This window comes from Polypterus senegalus, chromosome 10 (genome assembly GCF_016835505.1).
Source record: "Polypterus senegalus isolate Bchr_013 chromosome 10, ASM1683550v1, whole genome shotgun sequence".
NCBI classification, from domain to species: Eukaryota; Metazoa; Chordata; class Cladistia; order Polypteriformes; family Polypteridae; genus Polypterus; species Polypterus senegalus.
This window is the reverse complement of record NC_053163.1, coordinates 104,782,237-104,809,932: the sequence shown is the minus strand read 5'-3', so window position 1 is coordinate 104,809,932 and position 27,696 is coordinate 104,782,237. Positions and strand designations below refer to the sequence as shown.

Genomic DNA, 27,696 nt, shown 5'->3' with positions numbered 1-27,696 from the left:
GATTTCATGCAGCAACCAGAGGATGTTACATAAATGACATCAACTTAACTGCATCTGACAAAACTTATTCTGAAGCAAAAAGTCAGAAATGCAACATTTACATCTGCATTTGGTTTAAGATTTGCCGATGCCGGGGTGCCCCAGGTTTGGCGATTCATGATGAGGATTTTACAGATCTTTTTTAAAAAAAAAAAGTGTGATGCATTTAGAGCGCATTTTGGATGAAATTTAAAAAGGACTACTCATCAAATCAAGTCTTACTTGTACCTGTGTTAGAGTAAGTGAGAGCATAAGCAAGTGTGCTTTGCAATGGAGTCGCACCCAGGGCAGGGGTGGTTTGTGTCTTGCACCCAATATTAAGGAATGGTTTCCATCAGCTGACAAGCCAGAACTGGCTGGGTTAAGTCAAATATGAAAACAAAAAACAGAATTCAGTAAGCCATACTGGGCCCCATGGACTATAGTAAACATTATTTAACACAGTGCACAATAAAATAAACTTAATATACTGGGATGGGCAAAAGCAGGTTTACGGTTGCAAGCAGACTACAAGAATGTATAAATAATGAAGGCCGTCAATTTGAGCACTTTTGAGATTGTACCTAAGTGCACTGAGCCAATTGCAACATTCCTTTCGAGTTAAAGTTATTGTAATGATCATAACCTGCATGTCTTTTTCCATACAAACAACTGTAAACCTGCTTTTGTGCACCCCTGTACAAGGCCTGTCAAAGAATGTTATAGTTATACACTATCATTATATAAAAATAAATAAATGAACAGTACTCAATTTGCACAAATAACAGGGTTTCAGAACACCGCTTAAATCTGAACACCAATTTGGAAGGGAAAAAAAACCTTCACACCACACAACAATACAATCCCTCAGAAGCAGCTCCAGAGCAAGATGAAGCAATCAAATTGGAAGGGTACAAAATTCAGATTATTTTGGGAGAGTGAATATTACCAATATATTAATGAGTGCTGCCCATAGTGCAAGTGTAGATGAAATGTTAGAAAGGCCTCAGAACATTAACTTGCCTAATTCATATAATTTCCATTTGTAAAGAAAGCCAACAGTCGACTAACAAATCTATTGAAGTCAATGACATGTAAATCCAGTCCAGCATACAGAAGCCATGGAAACTAAAGGCACATGCAGTCAAGCCCATTAGGGAACCACTTAACTGTTATGCTGAAAACAAAGCATGTTTACATTAAAAAAAAAAAATCTTTTGAAGCATGCAGGATGGGGAGAGACACAAAGCCAAGGATGTTACTCCAACGGACCACCTCATGTAAAACAAGCCGAATTAAAAATAACTCAAAGCTATCGTGACATTGACTGTAGATATGATAATGTCAGCACACTTGCTTTATTAGATTTAAATGAACACTCCAAAACAAAAAAAAAAATATATCAACATCCTGCTGGAAAGTAGGAGCCATAACTACAATGAGAGAGAATTAGAGAAAATAAAAATCAGCAAAAAAAAAAAAAAAAAAAAAGGCCACACACTCCTGCTAATATTATTTCAAGATCTTTCTTGGGAGAACAAAAAACACAGATAGCATAATGTCCACAATACTCATTGGTTAACAGGTTAACCGCTTTCTTCTAGTTTGAGAATTACAGGAGGCTAAACCTAAAACTGGCCACAAATTAGACACAAAGAAGAAACCAGACTGAAAGAGGATATACATTAATCCCTCCTCGATCGCGGGGGTTGCGTTCCAGAATTCCCCCGCGATAGATGAAAATCTGTGAAGTAGAAACCATATGTTTGTATGCTTATTTTTATATATTTTAAGCCCTTATAAACTCTCCCACACTGTTAACATTATCAAAGCCCTCTAGACATGAAATAACTCCCTTTAGTCAAAAGTTTAAACTGTGCTCCATGACAAGACAGAGATGACAGTTTTTTCTCACAATTAAAAGAATGCAAACATATCTTCTCTTCAAAGGAATGCGTGTCAGGAGCAGAGAATGTCAGAGAGAGAGAGAGAGAGAGAGAGAGAGAGAGAGAGAGAGAGAGAGAAACAATTAAAAAATTAATACGTGCTTTTGGGCTTTTAAGTATGCCGAAGCACCGCGATAAAGCGGCATTTTTTAGAGGAGCGTCCGTATCCTCTAGCCAAACAGCCTCTGTGCAAACAGCCCCTCTGCTCACACCCCCTCCATCAGGCGCAGAGAATGTCAGAGAAAGTGACAGAGACAGAGAAAAGCAAACAATCAAGCACCACGCGGGAAGCATATCGTATATCATTGAGGAGTTTTACTTAATATGCAATACATGCTCTGATTGGGTAGCTTCTAAGCCATCCACCAATAGCGTCCCTTGTATGAAATCAACTGGGCAAACAAACTGAGGAAGCATGTACCATAAATTAAAAGACCCATTGTCTGCAGAAATCCGCGAACCAGCGAAAAATCTGTGATATATATTTAGATATGCTTACATTTAAAATTTGCGATGGAGTGAAGCCGCGAAAGTCGAAGCGCGATATAGTGAGGGATCACTGTAAACACAGTGACTCTTGAGCTTCAGGTCAGTCTGAAGAAGCTCACTCAACTAAAACATGTTGATGACAATTCCCTCAGGAACACAGAACGTACAATCACTACACACATGACCAGAGTTCTATGAAGTGTCAAGCATTGTGCTGTTCCTACAGAATGATTTAACTATGTGATATAAAAATACTATGTGGAAGTACCTAAAATGTTGGATTGCTGAAATTACAAAAGTGCAGGGGTAATCTTTATCAAATCAATGACTATTGAGGGTTAACAAGCAACTTTACAAGAAATGCACATAACACATACGCTACTTTTCCAGGGGTTTCTGAAAACTACTTTGCGAGTCCACCTCTTTAGTATATCATACAAGGTATTACTGCATTAACCCCCAGGATGTCTACAAAAAAATATAAAAAGCAACAATTAGTTAACCGAAAAACAATTGAATGACAAGACTTTTACTACTTGGTGTTACTTTTGGTTGTTTAGTTGGATAATAAACTTGGAAAAAAGTAATAAGGAAATAACCAGGAGGTCACAACAAAATAAGATAAACCATTTAAATGAGCATTAAAAACAGACACCTACCTAATGCCAAAGAAACACAGTCATTGTCAAGAGTAATTCACTTGTCTAAATAGCTTGCACTTCTTTGAGATGACAGGAAACACTATACCAAAGCACACAGTACACTTTTCAAAAGTGAGAAAAAGCAAAAGTGGAATTAGACAGCAAAAAGAATAAGTACCCCTAAGTCACAACCTGACTTTACTGTCTTTTAGACAAACAGACACCACATGGGAAACCTGTAGATATGTGTATATTATATATACAGTATAAATTTTTACCACAGTTTTTAAAAGAGATTGAAAATTCTGTATGTGTAATGTAAATTTTTAACTCATTTGGACAGGGCACAACGTGCTTATTTCCCCGACTCGCTTCTGCTGACTAATTTGTTGGCAAAAGACCACATCCAAATAAAGAATGACCTCATTTACTCCCAAGTTCTTATTATGAAAATGGTGTATGATCTGCTTACCCTAAATCAGTGTTACAATTTGTAACATTTTAATTTAGGGGAATATTTTTCAATATATTAAATATGTTTATAAAATAATCCAAATAGGAGTTAATTATTTTTAATTTTGTTGAGGACATTTCCATACTGCCATTTTGTATTTTTGGTTGTGATCGTCCCCATTTTGATTCTCATACTAGCAGCCATGACTATTTAGCGTTAGCAATGGCATGGCCTTGCCAATATGTGATTGCCGAAGTGTGACACCATGCCCTGGAGACAATTTAAAGATGACAATGTGCTATCTGTATCATCGAAGTTTCTAGATTCTTTAGTAAAAACTACATTATGTGATAATAGATATTTAAGGAAAGGATCATAAAACAGTTAGGCATCTTTTGGCTTTGTTTCTTGAGCTTGTAATTTTGGTTAACATATTAGAATTTGACATTCATGTTATTTAACTTCCTTGTTCTTGTTTTGTGCTTTCTGGTTTTCCATTTCCTGGTCCACATACTTATTTCAGTTGTTCAGGGTATGCACACTCCCTGCTTATAATATCCAGCCCTAATTGTAACCCACTTTGAAGAGGCAGTACAGATTCAAGAGGTTTCATTGGCCATGGCACATTGGAATGCTTACCTGCTCGACCACACCCAACAGAACAACTGATGCATATAAAAATAGACATTAATGCAATACAATCAACAGGGCAGCGAAATGAAACATTAATAATAAGCATTCATATGAGTGGAGGTGCATGAAGTGAGAAAGCAACCAGATTTAATTACTGAGCTTGGGACAAGAATGAACCGTTTTGAATCAGCTAGTAAGCATTTAAGACAAGAGCAGATTGTGGCCAGGATGCTCAGCGGCAAAATGTTTATAGTTCAGACTAGGCTAGTCAAGTAAGTCCAGTGCCCATATTATCAAGAGTCTCCAAGTAGGAACACAGTCCTAACTGGCCCCAAAATGTGGTCCTATTCCTCGGAATTAAAGCATTTTATCAAAATTTTTCTAATTTAGGAAGCTACTCCTAACTTCATTGGGATTTAGGAGAGCTCAGAAGCTGTCCTAACTCGCTAACAGCGACAAGAAGATGGCATTCAGGCAGACATCGGCTCACACATTCAGGGAAAGGATGAAGGTTTTAGAAACACTGGACAACAATAAACTTGAAAAAAAGCTATTGATTTGGCAGAGATGGAATAATATTTGTAACCAGTCTTGTACGTTTCAAGATCTCTCCATATATATGTAGAAAAGCCATGCACTATCAGTCCAAAATAAAACTGTAAAATGCAGCTTTGCAATAATGATGATTTGGGATCATCATAACCAATCATATTCAATTTTGCACCAAACTTTAAATGCTCTCACAATGTGTGAGGTAATAGACAGATTTATACATTTCACTAACACTCCACATAAGGTAATGTTAAAGCAAGCTGCATTCATTCAATTTGCTGTGCACATAGAAATCATTGCCCCAAGTGTGGAGGAGTATGAATGTGTGAATTGCAAGCAATATCACGGTACCAGCAGATTACCCAAATGATAAGAGGATCTGGATGGGTAAGTAACATCAAAATGTCACACAAGTATGTCAAGCTCTCATTCCATAAATCCCTGGAACATTCCTATTACATTTTACTGGCCTGGGAAGGTACAAGAAGGCAGGCAGATAGTCCTGGGGCACTGGATAAATAGAGCCTCACAGAGGATGAGGGAGACTCATGGAGAACGAGACATAGAATGGCACATGGAAGACGATTCAGAAATAGTAAAAATAAAAGTGACTTCAGAAACAGCACAAGGATAGCTGTGGCTAATATCAGTAACTGTTACTTTACAAGGAGTTTCCTATGGTCATAATAGTGGGAAGGTGATTCATTTGAAAGTACAGATGTGGATCATCTATCAATTTTCTAAACTTGCTTCATGCTTAGCAGAATTGTGGTGGTAGCTGAAGCCTATTCCAATTAGCATAGGATGCAAGACAGGAACAACCCCTGGAGCATTCATTGTACAATGTGCCCAATTTCAGACTTTGCTCTCATTCAGTGTGTGCCTCAGTCTTTCCATCTTGGTGCTTGTTATAATACTACTCTTTATGTTATTGCAAAGTGGCAACAACTATGTTCTGCTTAGAGCATTATCTTACCTTAACGTGTTTTCCTTCTTCTATTGCTACTTTGAATATCATATCTAAGATAAAACCTTAGCATTAGTATTCAAAAGTTCTAAAACATCATTCCAGTTTGCAGCTTGGAGTGTCATGAAGTTATGATGTCATTCATTCTCAAATGTGAATTCTCATTCCAGGCTGGGAGTGGAATATACGTTCATTTGGTGTTGAAAGAAAAAGTTACACATAAAGAATGAAAAAACGGAGTTTCCCATGACACTACATTTGTTCAGACTCCAGAGTTTCCAAAATTTTCTTTTATTAAAAATGATGCTAACTATTTTGAAATCATTTGTTTTTGTATACAGTAGTTCTAAATCCAATTAAACTCCTACCAGACTGAAAACACACAGACCATGTAGCCTCGTCCATTAAAAGAAAAACGTTCCACATTCTTTCTTAATTTTAACATTTTAAGCAGTATTGTGAATACTAGAATGTAACAAACAGTAAAACAAACCTTTTATAGGATTAATAATAATTAGGGACACATAAATATTAACAGTCTGAGAGCAGCAGGTAAATGAAAAGCAGTTGAAGTAATGAAAACAGATGTGATCAAACATAGCCATATCAGCACTAACAGCAAATCCACCTCTTTGTAGCCAGAAAGAAAAGGAAGGAACTTTTAATACGAGCCATCATTTTCTTACACCCAGCCACTGCTAGCAGTCTGCCTCCCTCCCACTGCTACTAGCAAGAACTATAAGCTGACATTAAAAAAAATAAATAAAATTTGCAATTGCATAAGAGTTTCTGTTTGCCTCAGACGTCAGTATGAACAGCAGATAAGCACAATCAACACATGACAATGACAGGGCAGTGAAACGGTTAGTCAGAAATGTAATACTTTCTCACAAACTGGTCTGTCCTTTAAAAGCTGGCTTTGAGGAGAACAAATTGACTGTCTAACTTCCTTCCTGCTTGAAATAAAACCAAACAAAGCCTGAAATGAAAAGAAAGGGGGGAAAAAAATCAAAATGTATCTATTTAATAGAATTCCCTTCAGCAAACACATTATAAGCTACACTAAAACATACAAAAAAAAATGGCCAAGGTGATCTAAACCACAGCTTTCAAAACTCCATTACTAGAAGGCCACAGCGTCTGCTGGTTTTAGATTTCAATCAAGCTCTTAATTAGAATCAAACTCCTGCTGGTAATAAAAACAATGTTACATTGGATGAAGCTTGCTTATTCTGTCAAACCAGATTATAAAAAGTTGTGGGTTCTAAATCTTAAAATTCTGATATTTTGACAAGTCCAGCAAATTACATTCTCTACATAGAGCAGCACTTTCAGCTTCTATAATGGTGTTTCTTTCAAGAGGCTTTCAGCTGTATTTTGAAATACCTGCAGTCTTATGAATTTTCCAGGTTGATAGAGGTTTGACATATGGCTTGCAGTGCAGAGCAGAGAGGTGGAGGGTGAGCCTTAAAACGGCCTCTATCTTGATAATAAAAAAGAGCACTCACATGGAATGCCTTCAAGGTTAATTATACTTTTAAAAAATATATAACATAAATAAAAAAGGTGACTGCTACTTGCTCTGTCCATTAAATTTTATTAACAGACCCAGATGATCTCTCGCCTAGTAATGCTAGACTTTTGCTTGTTTTGATTCTGCACCAAATACGTCAAACTTCCAATATCCCTCATCACTTTTTAGAATCTTGCTGTAAATTAAGACTACAGTTCTAAGATCTGACAGAGAATCTTTACAGAACAAAAGCACAAAGTTCCTTAAATTAGTCAGTTTTTTTTTTTTGGTGTGTACAGCACGTTAGTGGAAGCACTTACTTACTTTACAAAGACCAGGAACAATGTTGGAAATCCCATATTTTACTGTTAGAATTTCAGGTATTCAACATGTGATCAGCAATCTTTTGCTTCACCTAAAAGAGCTCTGAAGAGTCACTCGATGCATATTACATATAGCCCTTTCACAGCAAATCCCAGTATCTGGTGCTTTACAAAAGGTTAATAATTCTTTACATTTATATAGCACTTTTCTCACTAATCAAAGAACTTTTTACATAGTGATTGGGGAGCCACGTCAATCACCAGTGTTGTGTAGCATCCACTATGCTTATGCAATGGCAGTCATTATCTACCAGTATGCTGACCACACATTAGCGATTAGGTAGCAAAGTGGAGAGAGAGAGAGAGAGAGAGAGAGACTGACTAGGGGGCCACAATAACCAGGCTGTGATAGACAATTTAGCCTGGACATCGTGAAACACCCTACTCTTTACGAAGGGAGAGTTAGGACATTGGTTATGTCTTATTTGAAGGACGGCTCCACACTTACAGCACAGTGTCCCCATCACTGCACTGGGGCATTGGGATCCACATTAAGACCACAGGGTGAGCACCTCTTGCTGGCGTCACCAACACCTCTTCCAGTAGCAACCCAAGCTTTTCCTTGTTGACATGCTTAGCTTCAGGTGGATGACCTGTTCTGAAGTGTATAGGAATAATTAAAAACTAATTAACCGAAAAGGTGTGGTCTCCAGTCATAAAACGAAAACACAGAACTGATAATACAAAGGTTGACTAACAGCGCAATAAAGTAGGTGCTAGCGCAGACTGTCACAAGAGTTTGTTTCAAGATACACAAAACTTGGAGTGCTTTATTAGATAGTCATGTTAGTGGCCAGCACCAAGACTTTATTAATAAAGTATCTATCTATCTATAAAATAATCTTTCAAGAAACAAATTCTAAGTTCAACAGAAGTTGAACAAGTTTACGAACTGTAATTTACAGAGACCTTTCTACCGAGTCCTAAGTTCACCCTAAGACACCCAAGGTGTTTCACTTTTTGGTATGCAGTACATGCTGAATCAAGCCCTCATAAAAGTTGACAGCTGACCTACAGCAACTGCCTCTTAAAGCACACATGAGCCTCACAGCAGTCACAATCCCAAACCATTGCAGTGATGGAAACAAACATGGGGCAACAAGCAACTGCATATTAAAATTAACAAAAATCTAATTAAACACCAAGCTTCTTTGGCATAACTGTCATAATTTGGATACAATAAAACATAAGCAAATTTGGCAGACAAAAAAAATGAAGTCTCCAGTTTTTTTGTATAGTGCTCTACATGGAGTATAAGCTCAGAACATTTCTGTAATTTTCTAGATATAAAGTAATTTACAAAAATAATTCAACCATAAACCATTTACTCATATGAACACAAACTAGGTTGAGCCCTGGGAAACAAACCAAATATCAATCTGACTAACATAATCACCAATACTAAAATGACAAAACAAGCCCAAAATCTGACGCATACACACTTGAGGGCCTTTCCAGTGAGAAGAAATTCTCAACTACTAACAGAAGCTGTTTAATTTGAAGCAGCAATCATTAACCAAATTCAGATAGTAAGTGTTTATAGCAGACTATGGTGCAAATGACAGGGGAAGGAGCAGCTATTATAAATTTATTTCTGGTTGTTTGAATACTCACAAGAAACTGCTTGAATCTGCTGCCATAGTGACCCCCACATGAAAGTAGGAAAAGCTATATTTGACTAGCCTCCTCCATTATGCCTGATGTACACTTCAACCGATAACCTCTTTCTCCTCTAGATTCATCATACAGTCATCTACTTTCTCTTTGGCCACCCTTTTCTCCTTTGTCCTGACCCCTCCACACACATGATTCTTCTGCCCACATTGTTTACCTTTTCACCCAAACCAACTCTCACCTCAGAGTACTGCACCCTCCACCCATCGTTCTGCTGATACCAGAATAGGAGTTTCCCCCCACCCACAATTACAGCAGCCCAGGTAAGCAGAGAGCTGAGGAGACTTCGTGCCAGCAATGCAGTGGGTCCAGATGGAGTATCGCCATGACTGCTGAAGGCATGTGCGTTGGAGCTGGGGAATCCTCTACAGCGCATCTTCAACCTGAACCTGGAACAGGGGAGAGTCCCGAGGCTTTGGAAAACATCTTGCATCACCCCAGTCCCAAAGGTATCACATCCTGGTGAACTGAAAGACTTCTGGCCTATCGCTCTGACATCACATGTGATGAAGACCATGAGAGGCTGCTACTTCACCACCACAAGTCCACCACTCCCTTGACTCCCTGCAGTTCACATACTAGGAGAAGGTGGGAGCGGAAGATGCCATCATCTATATTCTACACCGATCCCTCTCCCACTTGGACAGAGGCAGTGGTGCTGTAATAATTATGTTTCTGGACTTCTCTAGCACCTTCAACCTCTGTTCCTTAGGGACAAGCCGACAGAGATGGTAGTAGATTCATACCTGGTGGAATGGATCGTGGACTGTCTTACAGACAGACCTCAATAAGTGTGTCTCAGGAACTACAGGTTTGACGTTGTGGTCAGCAATACAGGAGCATTGCAGGGGACTGTACTTTCTCTGGTCCTGTTCAGCCTATATACATCGGACTTCTAATACAACTCGGAGTCCTGCCACATGCAAAAGTTCACGGACGACACTGCTATTGTGGGCTGCATCAGAAGTATAGGAACCTAATCAAGGACTTTGCTAAATTGTGCGACTCAAACCACCTGCACCTGAACACCAGCAAAACCAAGGAGCTAGTGGTGGATTTTAGGAGGACCAGGCCCCTCATGGACCCCGTGATCATCAGAGGTGACTGTGTGCAGAGGGTACAGACCTATAAATACCTGGGAGTGCAGCTGGATGATAAATTGGACTGGACTGCCAATACTGATGCTCTGTGTAAGAAAGGACAGAGCCGACTATACTTCCTTAAAAGGCTGGTGTCTTTCAACATCTGCAATAAGATGCTGCAGATGTTCTATCAGACGATTGTGGCGAGCGCCCTCTTCTACGCGGTGGTGTGCTGGGGAGGCAGCATAAAGAAGACATACACCCCACACCTCAACAAACTGGTGAGGAAGGCAGACTCTATTGTAGGCATAGGGCTTGACAGTTTGACATTCGTGGCAGAGCAATGGGCGCTGAGCAGGCTCCTGTCAAATCATGGAGAATCCACTGAACAGGATCATCTCCAGACAGAAAAGTCACTGTCCTGCTCCACTGACAGACCGAGGAGATCATTCCTCCCCCACACTATGCGACTCTTCAATTCCACCCGGGGGGTAAACGTTAACATTATACAAAGTTATTGTCTGTCATATATGCATTTTTATCACTCTTTAATTTAATATTGTTCTTTATGTATGCTGCTGCTGGAGTATGTGAATTTCCCCTTGGGATTAATAAAGTATTTATCTAATGTAATGCCCATATGGCTTTAAAGCTCTTTGCTGTATTTTCTTTGAGATTTCCCCAGCTTTATTTGTACCTCAGATTCTCTCATTCCTGATCTTAACAAGCTTAGTTACTCCACACACCCATTTCAACATCTTAATTTCTCTTGCAGGAAATACCTGGGCTGCCCACATTAGGCACTGTCTTTGAACCTAGGACACTGATAATTATTGACCAAAATGGACCAGGGCAAAATGAGAACAAATAGCAATAAGAGGTAAGTGTTAAAAGTGCTTTATTCTCAAACAAATTCATTGTTCAAAACAAAGTGAACTGCAGTCTTAATAAACAAATAATCCTCAATAAAAAGTGTTTGTGGACGTCAAAAATACCAATAAATATTCATCAAGCAGGCTAAAATCAATAATACAGTCCAGATCTTCCATTAAAAACAAATTTGAGCCTTTGTGCCTCCTTCTAAAATGACGACTCCTCTGCTCACACTTTAAGGCCTCCTCAGCGCAAGACACACCTGCCAGCAAGCATGGTCAGCATTTACTTGGTTTGTGTCCCCAAGGCCATTTGTTGGGATCCATGAGGAACCTGCAAGCCCTGCTCCCTTCTCCCACTGCCATTCCTCAGAAGCCATGAGACTCCGAGCAGATGGTTGCTCCTGATCCTCTGCAGCTTTCAGCAGGAGCGACCCTACCCATGGAAGCACAACTGCTTCATATGGGGAGTCTTGCCCTGACTGCCAAGCCTCCTCTCTACAGCACCCACTCTGCCACGATCCTGACAGACATCTTTCAGTTCTTCCTTTCTAATTAACCTTTCTTTCTTTCCTTCTTGTCTTGCCCCTCCCACTTAATTACAATTCCCAAAGTACTAATGAACAAAACCAGCTGAATTGATGGCATTTGCACGTGAATGCTCGATCACTTAATCTCACCATCAACACCCCAGGGCAGCTATATCACTGTAAACACCTACACCCTCCGACTGCCCCACCTACCGAGCCCGAGTGCACCATTTTTAACTTGCGTATTGCCATTACATAGCATCCAGGTTCCTTTCATACACTTTAATGGACCAGGTCTATACAATGCTATTCTTACTACTGTTTTATACACTTCACCACTGCATGGAACCTTCAGGCACATAAAACTCCCAATACCTTTTTTTCTCCAATTTTTAATCTGATTGCACGACATGGTTTATTTCTAGATGTAGCTCTCCATCTTCTGCTGTGGTTGATCAGAGATATTTGAACTTCTTCATCCTTTAAAGCCTTTCTACATGGCTCAGATAGGGATAGATACTTTAGTAATCCCAAGGGGAAATTCACAAGCAGCAGCAGCAGCATACTGATAAAAACAATATTAAACAGTGATAAAAATGCAGGTAAAACAGACAATAACTTTGTATAATGTTAACGTTTAGGGGTGGAATTGAAGAGTCGCATTGAGTTGGGGAGGAATGATCTCCTCAGTCTGTCAGTGGAGCAGAATAGTGACAGCAGTCTGATGCTGAAGCTGTTCTTCTGTCTGGATAGGACACTGTTCAGTGGATGCAGTGGATTCTTCATGATTGGCAGGAGCCTGCTCAGCACCCGTTGCTCTGCCACAGATGTCAAACTGTCCAGCTCCATGCCTACAATAGAGCCTGCCTTCCTCACCAGTTTATCCAGGCGTGAGGCGTCCCTCTTTATGCTTTCTCCCCAGCACACCACCATGTAGAAGAGGGCGCTCGCCACAACCGTCTGAAAGAACATCTGCAGTATCTTATTGCAGATGTTGAAGGACGCCACCCTTCTAAGGAAGTATAGTCGGCTCTGTCCTCTCTTGCACAGAGCATCAGTATCGGCAGTCCAGTCCAATTTATCATCCAGCTGCACTCCCATGTATTTATAGGTCTGTACCCTCTGCACACAGTTGCCTTTGATAATCACGGGGTTCAGGAGGGGCCTGGGTCTCCTAAAATCCACCAACAGCTCCTTGGTTTTGCTGGTGTTCAGCTGTAGGTGGTTTGAGTCGCACCATTTAACAAAGTTCTTGATTAGGTTCCTATACTCCTCCTGCCCACTCCTGATGCAGCCCATGATAGCAGTGTCATCAGCGAACTTTTGCACGTGGCAGGACTCCGAGTTGTATTAGAAGTCCGATGTATATAGGCTGAACAGGACCGGAGAAAAGTATAGTCCCCTGTGGCGCTCCTGTATTCCTGACCACAATGTCAGACCTGCAGTTCCCGAGATGCACATAGTGAGGTCTGTCTGTAAGATAGTCCACAATCCATACCACCAAGTATGAATCTATAACCAGGAATGATATAGGTGATCCTATATGTACTAACCTGAACAGAACAGACAGACCTTAAAAAAGTCTGAATGAGAACAACATCTGTATATCATAAAGAGCATGAACTTCAGACAACTGTGACTGAACACTTCTGCAACCCTGAACTGGATTTGGCAATGGATGACTGGATAATTGAACACAATATGCATTAATGATGATAATCTAAAAATCTGATTTTAAAACAGGTACCATCATTACAATCAACACTTTTGTTGGGATTCAGGTCCTTAAAGAATTTCTTTTCATATCTATTAGATTGTGCCCTTCCTGTTTGTCTGTTTTATAATGCTTTTCACTATTTGTTATGACAAATATGTTCTGAGACTTTTCAGGTAAGGAAGACATTTAAGGTAAAAAAGTCCTCATTAACCATGGCACTGGAAAGTGGCACTGTACTACATGTTGATTAACAAGAAAACAAGAAAAAATTTCACGGTACTCTTTACACGTGACAGGAATAACCACATAAAGCTATTAATATTGTATATTTGGCAAACAACTTTAAGGCAATTTACAAGATTAGTTTGTCATAACTGTTTTACAGTTACCAATTTCAGTTGATGTGCAGACAGGTTACGTGTTACAGTGATGGGAATGAAACACAACTGTGTGATTTAAAAATACTAGCACCATGGCCACTATGTTTCACTGCCTAGATATGGGCAATCTTTGGTCCAACTAAGCTACACAAATTTCTTTCCAAAATATGGCATGACTGAAGCATATGAAATTACTGGTTAGTCTCTTAGGCTGCCAGCAATTTAACTGTATTGTAAAAGGTATGTATATACCTTTTTGTTATATTATGGTAATAATATTTACTGTTTCTATCACCACAAATTAGGAATAATCCATTTTTAATGCAATTTTGCAGGCCACGGTTACAAGAAGCGAAAGCCTATTTTACAATCCACTGACAAAGCAAGACCTTTCTGTGGACAAGATCCTAGCACATCATAGGACACATGCACAGGGCCTAAACTGGGGTGGTGGGCGGAAGGGAACCCACACGCCACAATAATGGCAGGCTAGAACAGTGGTTTAGGCTTGGACTATAATTTATAAAGAAGACACCTCAGTTCCAGGCAAAAATTTCCCATACATCAATTCATGATTATGTAGACATTAACCTAAATAAAATAAAAGCTTTGGGAGAAATTCCACAGTCTCATATCCCACAGACTGGCTCTTCATATGAACCAGAGACAACTTTCTTGGACTTTTAACATAAAGTGTTCACTGTATCAAATATACAGTAATTGGCAGAGAAGAACTAAAAACACTGGATTAGACGTGCATTGGCAGACTGCACACTTAAATCATTGGATTAACACTTTATTACCTTGTAGCTTGGGCACCTACTGTAGTTGAATAATCATTTTTTAGAAACCATGAACTCTAGCTGCTGTTCTTTTCTACAATTAAATGGAACACCTGCATCAGTTGCACTGCCTTAACTCTACATAAGCATGCACATTACTTAGTTGAGTTTATAGATGTATCCTGCCAGAGGTAGGCACATGCATTTTCAGTCCAAGTAAATGGGAAAGTTAGGGATGCGTCAAGGTTCCTATAACTGATTTTGTTAGCTTACTAGGGTTATCAATTATTTTTATTACCGATTATACCGATCTATGCAAGTATGGGGTTATACTGATCTATGTAAGAGTGTGCCCTGCAATGAACTCATATGCTAATCAACATTTAACACATCTCCACTCTCCAGTGCCATGACTAGTTTTAATAGGTTACCTCAAATCTTGGGTCTTCCTTACCCGAAAAAAAAACCCCAGCATATAGAACCTTTTAAAAAAAGGGTAATTTACAATACTCACTAGGATGAATTTACAACCCTGTGGTTTCATACCAAACTCCTTAACTATTTGTAGGTTAAAAAAAAAAAACACAAACAAACAAACAAAGCTTCTCAGGTTTCCCCAAATATAGGCATTATACATTTCCAAGGTCACCTTGGCCTGGAAAAAGAACAGCTAAACACAGAATGAAGACAGCACAAAAACCTTCTTAGTTTGCAGATCTGTCCAGCTTGGGAATAAAAAAAAAAAAAAATGGCAGCACATTAAAATCAAAAAACAAAAGGGGCTGGTTCAGACCAGCTCCTCATAGGGCACCTTACATCAATAGTTTGCTGTTGGTGGATTGCTGTAAGAGTTTCGTAAGGCAAGCAAACATTGACTTCAAACTGATCCTGCAGCACCGGCCTCACTTCACCGGTCAGCTGATAAACTTTAAACAACCTGCAGAAACCAGAAAATCTTGATTGAGCCATACACCAAACTGGATTGCAGATTAAATCAACAGCTGCCTTACCCTAGAAAGTGCAAGATTGACTGAGAACTTAACTAACCTCATGCAAGAGCTAGTGGACAGCTGTTCCTTTTAATGTATGTTAAAGTTTCCTACCTTGGTACATATTAAATTACAAAAGTTAGACTGATGTGGCAAGAGTTCTGCTTTAAGTTGTTGATTGCTGCTGCAGTTCCTGCACTTACACCAGGGGTTTTGTTAGAATGATCTGCTGGAATGAATTCTCAGAGTTTAGAAAACCACTTGAGAACATGTACTTTCTCACAGTGCCCAACAAAATGATGTGTGCTCTTCTCTTTGAAGAGATTACTGCATACTGGCAGTGCAAGTCTATGAAGTCCCCTATTTGCTTTTGGTACTGACTTGCCTCAATGATGGGGCATGAATGAGCTGTGAGTCTATGTGCCTTTACTCTTAAGCTAGGGAACTTCATTTTTTTCCACCCCTTACGTTAGCAAATTTCAATATGCACAAAGTCTGAGGGTCTACCCACATCCTCTAAAGACCAGCATGCATTTCAGTTTCACTTTGAGAAAACAATTACACACTGTAGAAAGTGAGCGTGTATTCGCAATTCAGACATGCCATGTCTGAAATGCTTTCATGTAACTCTCTGAAAAAAATCGATCTACAACCCACAGATTAAGAACTTTGATCTGCAGAAAAAGAACCCTGAGGAATCATACTACCTGGTGGTTTTCATATTGAACAGCTTGGTAACTTAGGGCCCAGGTGTTGCCTTTAATTAAGCTCCTTCTTGAATGAATAACTTCTTTACATTTAAGTAATGAATACTTTTCCAAAACAACTTACAAATCACCACTTGCAATTTTGACTTGATGATAATGGTTTTCTGTCCAACATCAAATTACATTCAAAACACTTGTACCAACAGGCATCTGTACATTCTCTCATCTTAGCCTGCCTCTCATCACTGCTTGCTTCATATCTGCCTGCCATACACCAGAGATGTGATCTGACCATTATTTAACTTGCAGCAAAAGCAAATGCTCGTTTAGATGTGTGAAAGCCAAAGTCTCTCCATGAGGCTCCACCAGTTTTAATATTCACATTAGGCCAGAAAAACTCTTATATTTATTTTTAAAATTAGGTTTCAAATGTTTGTTATTCTCAGGTGGCACAACAGTGCAGTGGTTACCACTGTGGTCCCATTGATTCAGCATCTTGGGTTCCAGACCATAATCTGGAAAAAAGTCAAGAAACTTTTTTGGACTTTTAAGTGTAAATGTTCATTGTATCAAATATAATTGCTGTAGTTAGTTGTTGCATATGTAGACTTCTCATGATCTTCACACGTCTGCACAGAAAAGGCAAACAATCACTAGTTACAGAGAATAACCTAGGCACATGGAGGCAGACACATCTTGATCAATGCCACTTACTTACCCAACAATGCAACATTCCCAAAATGACGTGAACCTTTAGGCAAGAAAGTGACAATCTCACCATATCACCAAATTAGGGGCCCTGTAATAAATATATTACTCCATTACTAAATAAGAGCACTACTTGGAATAACCATGTCTCACACTCCACTTACAAGCTCCTGCTTATTACAACAATTGTTCTATTGTGGAATGGTTCTAGGGCGACTATACTCACTTTCAGAAAATGCATGGACGGGTCCCAAATGTCATCTTATACTATCCATCCACTCCTATGTTCAGAAATGTTAATAAGAATTTAGGTGTGCTCTATACATGTGACAATAACTTCTTTTACTCCTCCTCTGTTAAAGCATTTTAATCATGTAGGCTTTTCCCAGTTTTCCCCAGCATTTTGAATTGTCATGTATTGCATTGCTTTGACTGTATTCTTGTTTATGTTATTAAATTAAGGGGGCTTTGGTGTGGTGGGAATCATTAGTTTTATGTTAAAATTTGAACTTCAATAGTTTGAGTCACTGTGCCACCCTTAACAGCTCCACAGAGGGGATGGAACAATTAGCCTTGCATTTGACAGTTTTACATGTCAGTCACTAGGAGGCCACAGTGACATTCCTTTTTCACATTGGTCAGAAATCTGTGGTAACAAAACTAGCACAGATATTTGCTAATTATACCCAAAAAGATTAAAATGAAAGTTCCATCAAATTATGAACCATTAAGGAGCGATATTAAAGGTGTTTATGGAAAAAACAGGCTATTAACGTGCATGTAGATATCCAGCTTAAAAAATGCTATGTATATACTTATTTCAGTTAGAGAAACCAAGTTAACAAAAGGTAGACTTTTCTTAAAAAAAAAAAAAAAAACCACAGGATTATTTAGCAATCTAAATCCTTAACCGGGACTCGGGTAAGGATTCATAGTCTGTGCACATCTCTTGCAAAAAACACTGTGTAAGTATCCACAAAGAAACAATTTCCTAAGGCAAATGTTCAGGCAATCACATTCTTTCACCTGGTTGAAATAAATCGGTCTCTATATTTCTGACTTCTCTAAATTTATGTTGTTGAGCTCCATGCTTGTTTTCATATTGATGTCAGCCACTGAGGATGTTTAATTTTTTGGACATTGGAGTGTTTTGCCAAAGAAGAAATTCATATTTGGACTGGATAATGTAAACCTGGTTTTAAAAAACAGGTTTCTACCTTAATGGAGTTATTTACCTTATTCCAGGTTTGTGTGTGCATGTAAACTCACAATAAAGAATCCTAAGCTATGCTGATCAAAACAGAACACCAGTAGGTTCAAGTGACATGAATCCCAAAGGCCATTTCATCATTTGGCTTTGTCTAAACTTATCCAGTAAAAGATGGGTCAGGGTAGGAAAATGTAACAAGCACAAGAATCACAAAGAAAAACAAACTTAATCAAATATGCTTAAAACTGGAACAACAACAATTACATGGTTAAGCACACCCAACATCAGTCGAGAGTGGAAACTATGTGCTGTCAAGGCAAAATACAAGAACTGATCATACCACTCAATAAAATACTGAACAATCACATGAGGATACAAATTTGTTTAAATACATCTAAAACAAAGTGGAAATTAACCTAAAATGAAAAACAACAATATCTGTCCAGCAGCTAATTGTAGAACCACAGCAAGATTGTAGAAAAAAGTTAGACAAGCAAGACACAAATTAGAGTCCTTGAAAAATAAAAATACAGATAAAAAATATATATATTTTTTTTTAATACCGCTGACTGTCAGCAAAAACCTTTTCCCTAGTGCTTCCAACTATCCAGTATAAAGAAATACAAAGGACATAAAATGACCTGGGTGCCAAGATGATCACTACAAAGTTAATAATTCACTTAAGATATCTGCAGTAAACCATTAAAATATTCTATTAGACTTTTGGATTATTGACATGAACTTTGAGTGAGTACAGAATTTGCCATACGCTGTAACTCAGTGGTGTCACTATGGGGGTGTAAACTGCACCAGGTGACACCATCAAAAGGAATGACGCCCAAATTCTGTAGCTGTCAATAACATTTTTGTGCATTGTTTTGCCATGAAATTACCATAGGGAACCCCCAAGCCCCACCCTGATGAAACGATTGAGTAACCATGGGCTGAAATCACCAAGGGGGACTGTTTGAATGAAATAATTGAGTGTCCGCATGCCATTAATAATGAGAGTTAACATTCAGCATTAAACAGGTGGGTGTCCATGAGTTGCATGGTTTAAAGTATGATCAATTCTCTGTTCAGAAGCTCTATTCATCGAGTGAGGGTTTTAATCCGGCCTTGGTTACCGAACTGGGTGACACCTATCCTAGTGACGCCAGTGCTGTAACGATTCAGAATTTTCCATTAAGGATATTGCCTAGCTGAAGAATACACTGAATGCATTTAAATAAAGTTGATAAATCTCTAACAAGGAAGTGATATTGGTACAATACATCAAATTAACTGGCAAGTGCATAAATCAAAAACACACACGGGGGGGGAAAAAAAATTGGGAATTGTTACTGTAGACAAATAGAGGCAGTTCAGTGGCAGCATTTTATATTGTATCAAAAGGTGACAAATAGAGGAAGTTTAGACCTTGTAGTACTAAAATAAAAAATAAACAAATATTGATGTCTATACACCCACCATCAGGTGCAAGTGAAGGGGTCTGTCTGTTGCGGGGAACACTCAAATCACACCAAGCCAATATACACTCACTCAAACCTGAATGTTTTAAGAATATGGAGGATCAAAAAAAAAGAGGACACAGTCGCAGTTAAAACAAGAAAGCAACACACTGACAGGAAGCAGGCTGGGTTTAACTCATCCACGCTCAGGCACAGCACCACCCATATTTCATGTTTTACTGGCAAATGCTAAATGAACCTTCTAGGTTAGTAGCTTCAAAAGTGGGAGTTAGAGAGTGGGAAGACGTTGTAAGTCAGATGACCGCTTTCGTTCACTACTTCAAGAAGCCAAACTAAACAGAGAATAATGAACATGCAGAATCATTTGAAAGTGGGTATTCAAAATGGCTTTAAAACCCGTTTGAGTCAGTTTTGCAAGAGCCTATCCATTAAGATATGCGAACAAGCTAGGTGTAAGCACTAAAGTTGTTAATGAAAAAAGTTCCTGAAAACCATCTCGATGACAAAGACCCAAATATCATCGAAACAAGTTGTTGAAATACATAAAAAAATAGATGTCAAAGAAACAACAGTTTAAGAGATCAAAAAACAAACTAGATTTAAACCCAACTTGAATTCCGAAGTTGGACTGATTGCTCTACCCTTAAGCGCGTACTTCACATACAGTGATTTTAATTAAGAAACAAAACACACACACCTCAAAACTTAATGTCAATAAGAACTGTTCGTTTATAACTACCTTATGAAAAAAGGAGACCGCATTACAATGGGCTTACCTGGGTGCGACATCTGGATGATCTCATTACCCGAGCCGGCTAAATTATACACCACAACCGCCGAAGCACCCCGCTGTTTGGCCAGGTTGATCTTCTCGCTGAAGGTGCATCCCCCTCCTCGCTGGATCAAAGCCACAAACATAGTCGTACCTTGAGGAACGTTGTAGACCGAGTCCGGCTCGCACCCAAAGATTGTATCAGGGGTCACTAGTCGCCCCCGGGCGCCGCCGATGAACGAATCCTGTCCGTACACTCCGCTCTCTTCCATGTTCCAGACAGAGAGGTTTTTGTCCGGCAAGGTGAAGGATACGTTCACGTAAGCGGTCCAAAAGGTATTAGCCATCGCGTCCGATCTGGTGGCAAGCTGTTGCAAGGTGGCCAGCGCGAGACACCAGCGGGAAGCCGACAGCCCCCACAACATACTGATCTCTCTAAAAGAAGAGCACCGTCGATATGGATCAACGCGAAGTAACCAAGTGACTTGCTTCCCTTAATAGGGGGTGCAGTTTAATAGTGAAGCTAGCCAGAGAAAAAGCAGAAACGCCAAATCAAAACCTGAAGCTTGGACAAAAGCACACTTTCCGGGTGTTTACTGATCAACGAATATCTTCTGCAAAACACCACAAAGAAAAACGCTTTTTTCTCCTACCACTACCCCACTGCTCCTTTCACACTTTCTTGACTTTCACAGGTGTGTGCGTCTGCCACGTTTGGCGCGTCCCTCTCACGGATTTTTTTTTCTTTCGTGAACAAACCTACTCGTCTCTTTAAAAGGGGGCCGGCAGAAGCGAATCAGTGCTTTAACTAAGCTGGAGAAACTATCCACGCCCCTCCAATAAAGGAGCGTACTGTACACCTCGACTAGCTGGATTCTCCACCTCAGCCGGCCGGCAACCGGGTGAGGCACACTAAGGGAACGAAAGCCAAAACGCGTCTTTTAAATCCCAGCTGATGAAACGGGGAATCATTTCGTGAAGGCTGCCGATCTCGTGTTCAGAGCGCCATTTGCGATAACAGACAATGCGTGTCCAGAGTTACTAAATACCGTTTTTTATATAATTGCTTAGTGGGGGGTTGCGCAGGAAAGCCAAAAGAAGAAGAAAAAAGCAGTACATGGGTGGGTTGACTTATAAATAAAAATGAAAACAACTGAAACAAGAACTAAACAAAAGCAACATAAAGTTTGTTTGCTTTCTTTCTTTCTCGTTATTGCAGTACACTCAAAAAAGTCAGGATTTCATCCATTCACACATTTTAATCTTTTTAGAGTTAATTCTTATCAACCAAAAGATTCAAACGTACTTTGTCGATCTTTTTATTAATGTTGTAACAGTCGGAGGAAATTCGATTATTTAAAGTGTATATGGATGGACATATTCGAATAATTTCTCAATCATGTATGACGAAATTTATTAGCAGGGTTAAGTTTTATAATAGTACGGTGCAGTGGTTAGCCCTGCTGCCTCACAAACCCAGCCTAATAAATTCAAATCCCATGGCGGGTTGGAGTGGAGTTTGCAGGTGCTCTGTGTGTCGGTGCGGGTACTCAGGTTTTCTTCACACATGTCCTCAAATACGTGATTGTTTGGTTATTTGATGATTCCAAGTTGACCAAACCCAGTGCCATAACAGACTTTTTTCCCATCTTGTGCCAAGTGTTGCCAGGGTAGACTCCATACGCCAACACATGATCCAAATTGAATTATGAAAGCTGTTAAATGTTATGAGATGTAAAAAACAAATACTGGCTTTAAGTTATCAAGCTTGATCTATTTGGACATGAAGCAATTAACATATTTTCACTACAAAAAATAAAAAATATACTTCACTTTTTTCTATGACAAATAAATAATCTGAACTTTAACACAATCCATGTGTAAGGTGTATTTCCATTTCTGCTTTTCACATAAAACATCAGCCAGACTCTTCTATATAGCACCTTCATCTTAGGGTCAGATTTCACTATTATGGTCAGATAGACTAATGTGTACAAGCATTTTGTCTTAGTAACATCAATACAACATAAAAGGACAATGCAAAAATAAATAAAAGATAAAATATGAAAAAAAAAACAAGTGCAAGATGTGCAGACATACATAGATACTGAGTAAAACTAAAACCTGGTAATAACTTCACTTAGGAAAAAAAAACTGTTTAGTTGACATGTTTTAGCTTTTACCACTCAAATAGGTGTAGGAATATTAGGTGAGTCAGAGCAGCAGTGGCTGTTCTTACATTGGACTCATATAGGACTTGAACTGTTGGTAAGTTATAGCCTATGACCTTTACACAGACTCTCATGGTAGGCTGCAGATTGGCCTGAGCAGATGCAGCACCAAACCAGATAGTTACAGATGAGGTCACAGTAGGCTTGATGATGGCTGTTTAGAACTGGACCAGTATTGTTTGGAGGACATTGAATTTCCTCATCTGACGCAATAAGAATATTCTCTGATGGACGCTCTTGATAATACATGGGATGTTTTCATCCCACTTAAGGTTCTGTGACAGAAGGGTGCCCAGTAGCTTCAATGATTCTGCTGTCCCAATGGCTGTTCCGTTTAGAGCAAGTGATAGGTGAACAGGTGGCCATTTCCTTCATTTAAAGGATAAGACATACTAGTCAAAGCATTACATTGAATGTGCCCATTATACAGCAAATCACATGCTATGGCAGCAGATAAAGACCATTTTATTTTATAAAGCATCTTACGATTACTAGGAACCAACAGGAAATCCTGTCAAGAATAATAGAACATGATAAATGCTAGAAATTGTACCTAAGAAAAGACACAATTACAGTTACAACAATTATTGGGTACTGCCCATTAGACTTGCACTCCTTGCCCAGGGTTTGTTCGTGTTTTGTGCTGGATGCTAGTCTAAATTTGAATTAAGCTCATTGAGAATGAATGAATGAGTAAATGGGTGGACAAAAAAAAGGTTAGGTAAAGCAGTGCATGAAACATTAGCAATATAAATCATAGCATGACTGTTCATTATAGGAAATGACTCACCCACAATCAGACCATTTTACTTTATATTATCCTCCTACTTAATAAAAAATAATGCCAAACTTTTTCCACAGGTATGACTTGCAGTTATAAAAATGAATGTTGCTTCCTTTTTAAACATCATCAGCTCTATTATCCTTCTTGCTCCCTCTGCCTCCTACTCATCTGAATCACAAAAGCGAATAATCACCATTTCTTTAAATGGCTAAATGAGCAAAACTAAAGAGAAAAGCTCTTGTTTGTGAGAGTGAGTGTGAAGGGTTGTGAGGATGGATTATTTGAGAGCTATCCCCCTCTTACAGTATGTTTGATCATATGCCCTCTGCCTATTGTGCAACTCGCTAGGCTCTCCGCTGGCTCACTGGAACTTGAACTTTTTTGTCAGGCAACAGAATTGTTGGAAATTTTTCTTGGTGTTATATCTATATGCATAACAAGGTAAATGTAATTAAACAACACCTTATACAACACATGCCTAGTAGTTCTTGACCTAAGTGGCCCGTAACATTTCGTCAAATGTAATAACTGAAAGAGATGGTTGCCCAGGTGAGTGCCATCTTTGATTATATATTACCAGCATGTTTCCTGACTGTGATAGATACAGGACCTCAGTGGCGTCCAGTTTCAGGCCTACATTCTTTTCTGCTGTCCGAATAACACCTTGCAGTTTATGTTTCAAGCTAGCAAATGCATTGCAATAGAAGAATGTTATGGAGAAAGTAAAGATTCTATTACTAGCTCCCAAATGAAAATTATTTAGCTCATCCTGATGGTCTAGAGGATTCTCCACAAAAAAGAAGAAGAATCTCTTAAAATATATATAAAGCTTCATAGTTGCCTGCAGTATTTTGATCTGGAGGTGGCCTGAGAAGTGGCTTGGTGATGGCGCACACAGCCTCCTGTCTGCAACAATCAAGATCTGCTGATTGGCACAATCTTAGCAATTGTTTAATTGTTTAAATCAGGCCATACAAACATTGGGTGATACCTTTATGGGGTTGCAGAAGCTACATCCAGCTTATCACCCATACTATTATTCTTTTAATGTTTACCTATGTAGGCTCTGCGCTTACATTCTCTTTTACAATCTGCATCATCTTACAAAAAATGCTTTAATCCCATACCTTGCAAGTTTCTTTGCTATCCTGTTTCATATGTTAATTCTTGCTCTAATCACCTGCTTTGGGGGACCTTCACTAAGTTGCAACATTACTTTTAAAATGTGTTATAGCAATCCTGCTCAGTTTTATAGATTGTTCACAGTCTGTATCAGACCCCCTCAGGTGTTATGTCATTGGGCTTTCACTTTACCTGTTGTGTCACTTGTGCTTATCTAATGCTCAAAAAACATTTCTTATATGCATTATGTTCAGATTCTCTTCTCTTTTCTTTCAAGTCCTTTGTTTGTCTGCTGCTGTCCTTTTTTAAAGTAGTTTTAGAACGTCTGCCTTCCCCTACCAACTTTTCAAGCTTTTTCTTTGGGCCAAATCTAAATATGGCTTTAGGCAGTGAGGGCATGGCAGTTGCACAGGGGGGTCCCACAGTGACTGTATGCTTGTTGTTTCATAAGCCTTTTGTTGGTCTTCTTCAGATGAGAATAAAAAGGTTAACAATTTTATCATTCCTACAACTCTATAAACCTTACTTAGGACTACAAGTATTGCCCTTTTATGTAGCTTATTCTGTGTTCTTGAAACACCTGGTGGCATTTTTTTAAATTGCATTTTATTTAATTTCACATGAGGGGACTAATTTATTTTTTGCACTATGGTGCATCAGGTTCTAGTTACACCACAGATTGGCTCCAAGGCGAATAACCTCAAAATAGTCCCATTCTTGGCTAATTAAATTTTGTAGTTGAATCCACCCTGAATGCTCTGCCTCTCAGTATAATAAGGCATCACCTAAAGTCAAAGCAAAACATGAAATGATTACACTATCAATGAGAACATTATCTAGGGATAGGCTCGATATTTATGTCCAGGTAATTTTCACAAATCATCTAATTCAGCACGATATTTAAATCCAATGTAAAATGCTGCCAAACATTTCACTAGCCTTACCACACACACGCTCCATCCTCATTTCCTGTCCCCTTGTAATCCGATTTCGAGGCTCACGTTCGTGGTTGTATTGCCTTTTCCGACCGTATTTGTTATGTCTGCTTATGGGTATATTAATTTCGTCGTTATGATAAAGAATCCAAACTAATAAGCCCCCCAAATATGGTAAATTTATATTTCTCGTAAAATGTAAAAGAATGAAATAGCACGTCACGCTGTTGCACAAACTCCTAAGACAGGCACCTATTCAGATTCCTCAAAGCAAAGGAATTCTAGTCAGGGGTGGTACTTTGAGCTACATTATTTGTATGAAAATGTGCTATATAAATAAATGTTGTTGTTGGTAATGCCAAATCACCAAATATTTGCGTTTTAAAGAACTGTGGCTACTGTAAACGTAAGTAGAGACGCCAGGTTATAAAAGAGTTTAGTTATATTAAAATGATTGCAATTTCATCTATAAATGGAATACGAATGTCGTCTGGTCCCAATCTTTTTTTTTTTTTTTTGTTATTTTAATTGACAACAGGAGTACACAAAGACAAATGCGACTCGAGTCTGTAATCACAAGGCAATGCGCGCCCCCTGCTGGCACACCCTTGAAATATCTTCGCCGTTGTTTTTTTTTTGGGTTATGCTAACGCGCCTTGGTAACGTGCCCGGCGTCTCCCAGATCGCGTGTCAGTGTCACAGCAGCGTTCATTCAGGTGTCAGATGTCTTACCACGTATCAGCTGTACATAATATGACCCTTTTAAATTCAATGTCGCATGGAACATTCGGAGCGGTAAAAAGAAACTTAAACGTGAAACACAGAAACCAATCCCAGGATAGCTTGAAGAAACGTCGGCCGTGGAAAAGCCGGCGAGTTGTGAGACTTGAATTGGCAGTCAGGGGATTGATTCATTTGGAGAGGTGAAGAGAAATGTGCACTGTGAAGATCTGCCACTTGACACTTAAATCTTTACTTCTGACCAGTGCAATACTTTTCTGAAGCACTGTCCAGTTGGTCTTACTGTTTGTATCGGTTACCTTCTACATGAAATAATTTTCCACCATATTAGGAATACAGTATTCTTGTGAATCACTTTATGATCAGGCACTGTATAAAATAAGGCTGGAATTAGTCAAGGCAGCAGCAGCGTGGTGTGCAGTGTTTAGTGTTTGTGTCTCGTGAACCCAGCTCCTCACATCTTCCTGTTGTCTAAGGTGTGGCCTGGTGGCTTAGAGACTTTCGCTGATCTAGTGTCTTGTTTTTGAATTCAGTGCCGAGTTGAGTTATTGTATACACAGAGTTGAACAGTCTCCTCATTTAGTCTCTGAGATTATGACAGACAAATTGTGCTACATCAAAGCTTATGTTTTTAATTAGCCATTGCTGCAAAAATGACAAGTACCATCATGAACCAAGGTTTGAAAAGTCAACTATAGAACCCTATTGCAAATACCTACAAAAGCAGGAATTTCAAAAATGACATAGGAAATTTTGTATAATAATACAGACTAATGTTTACTTCTTAAAACTGTACTTTTTTGGATTTATTTGCAGCAAAGTGCTTGATCAGATCACTAACATTCAGTTTCTGATTCAGGTCACTCTTAATTGTCATGAGAGTCAAATGATTCAGTCTTTCTTGTCCCACTGTGGATCTGAGCCTATTCTTCACAAGTCTGAACTTGGGGAACGATTGCTAACCATTTGCATTTGTGACAGGCAGTGACAGGTAAAGCCTGGAAGCAATGGCTATGTTTGGGATGATGTTGTAAATGTCTTCTCTAAAATACCTGGAAAAGCTCTCAAGTGGACGAAATACCTTTAGTACTTTTGAATTGTCCATACTGGACAATCTGCTAACAAATGTGCCACTGTGCCTCAAACACTGCAAGACACAGATGAAACAATAACCACAAAAAATACAAATAGGCATAAACTGGCAATAAGTGAACACAAACACACACGCACACACACACAATTACAAACAACTATGAAAATAATATCACAATAGCACAGCACAATACTCCAAGTGTTTTATCTATCTCCTTACATCTCCCAAGGTCATTTATTACTAACTGTCTGTGAAGCAAGAAATCAGCGCTATTGTTATGATTAGAAGTTTTTGTTAAT

The 27,696-nt window shown here is 39.0% G+C and overlaps 1 protein-coding gene across 2 annotated transcripts in view; it reads right to left on the bottom strand.

The window, feature by feature from the left end:
- The window catches only part of LOC120537381 (E3 ubiquitin-protein ligase RNF128), a 74,964-nt gene that overhangs the window by 28,546 nt on the left and 18,722 nt on the right, over window positions 1-27,696 (bottom strand). Inside the window, exon 1 of one of the 2 annotated variants that reach the window (XM_039766283.1) lies at window positions 20,496-21,354. The exons of the other annotated variant lie outside the window; for it this stretch is intronic. Within the exon in view, the coding sequence (XP_039622217.1) occupies window positions 20,496-20,916 (421 nt within the window). The 5' untranslated portion in view covers window positions 20,917-21,354. Of the gene's footprint in view, window positions 1-20,495; window positions 21,355-27,696 lie in introns of those variants that run through there. 2 annotated transcript variants of the gene reach the window in all.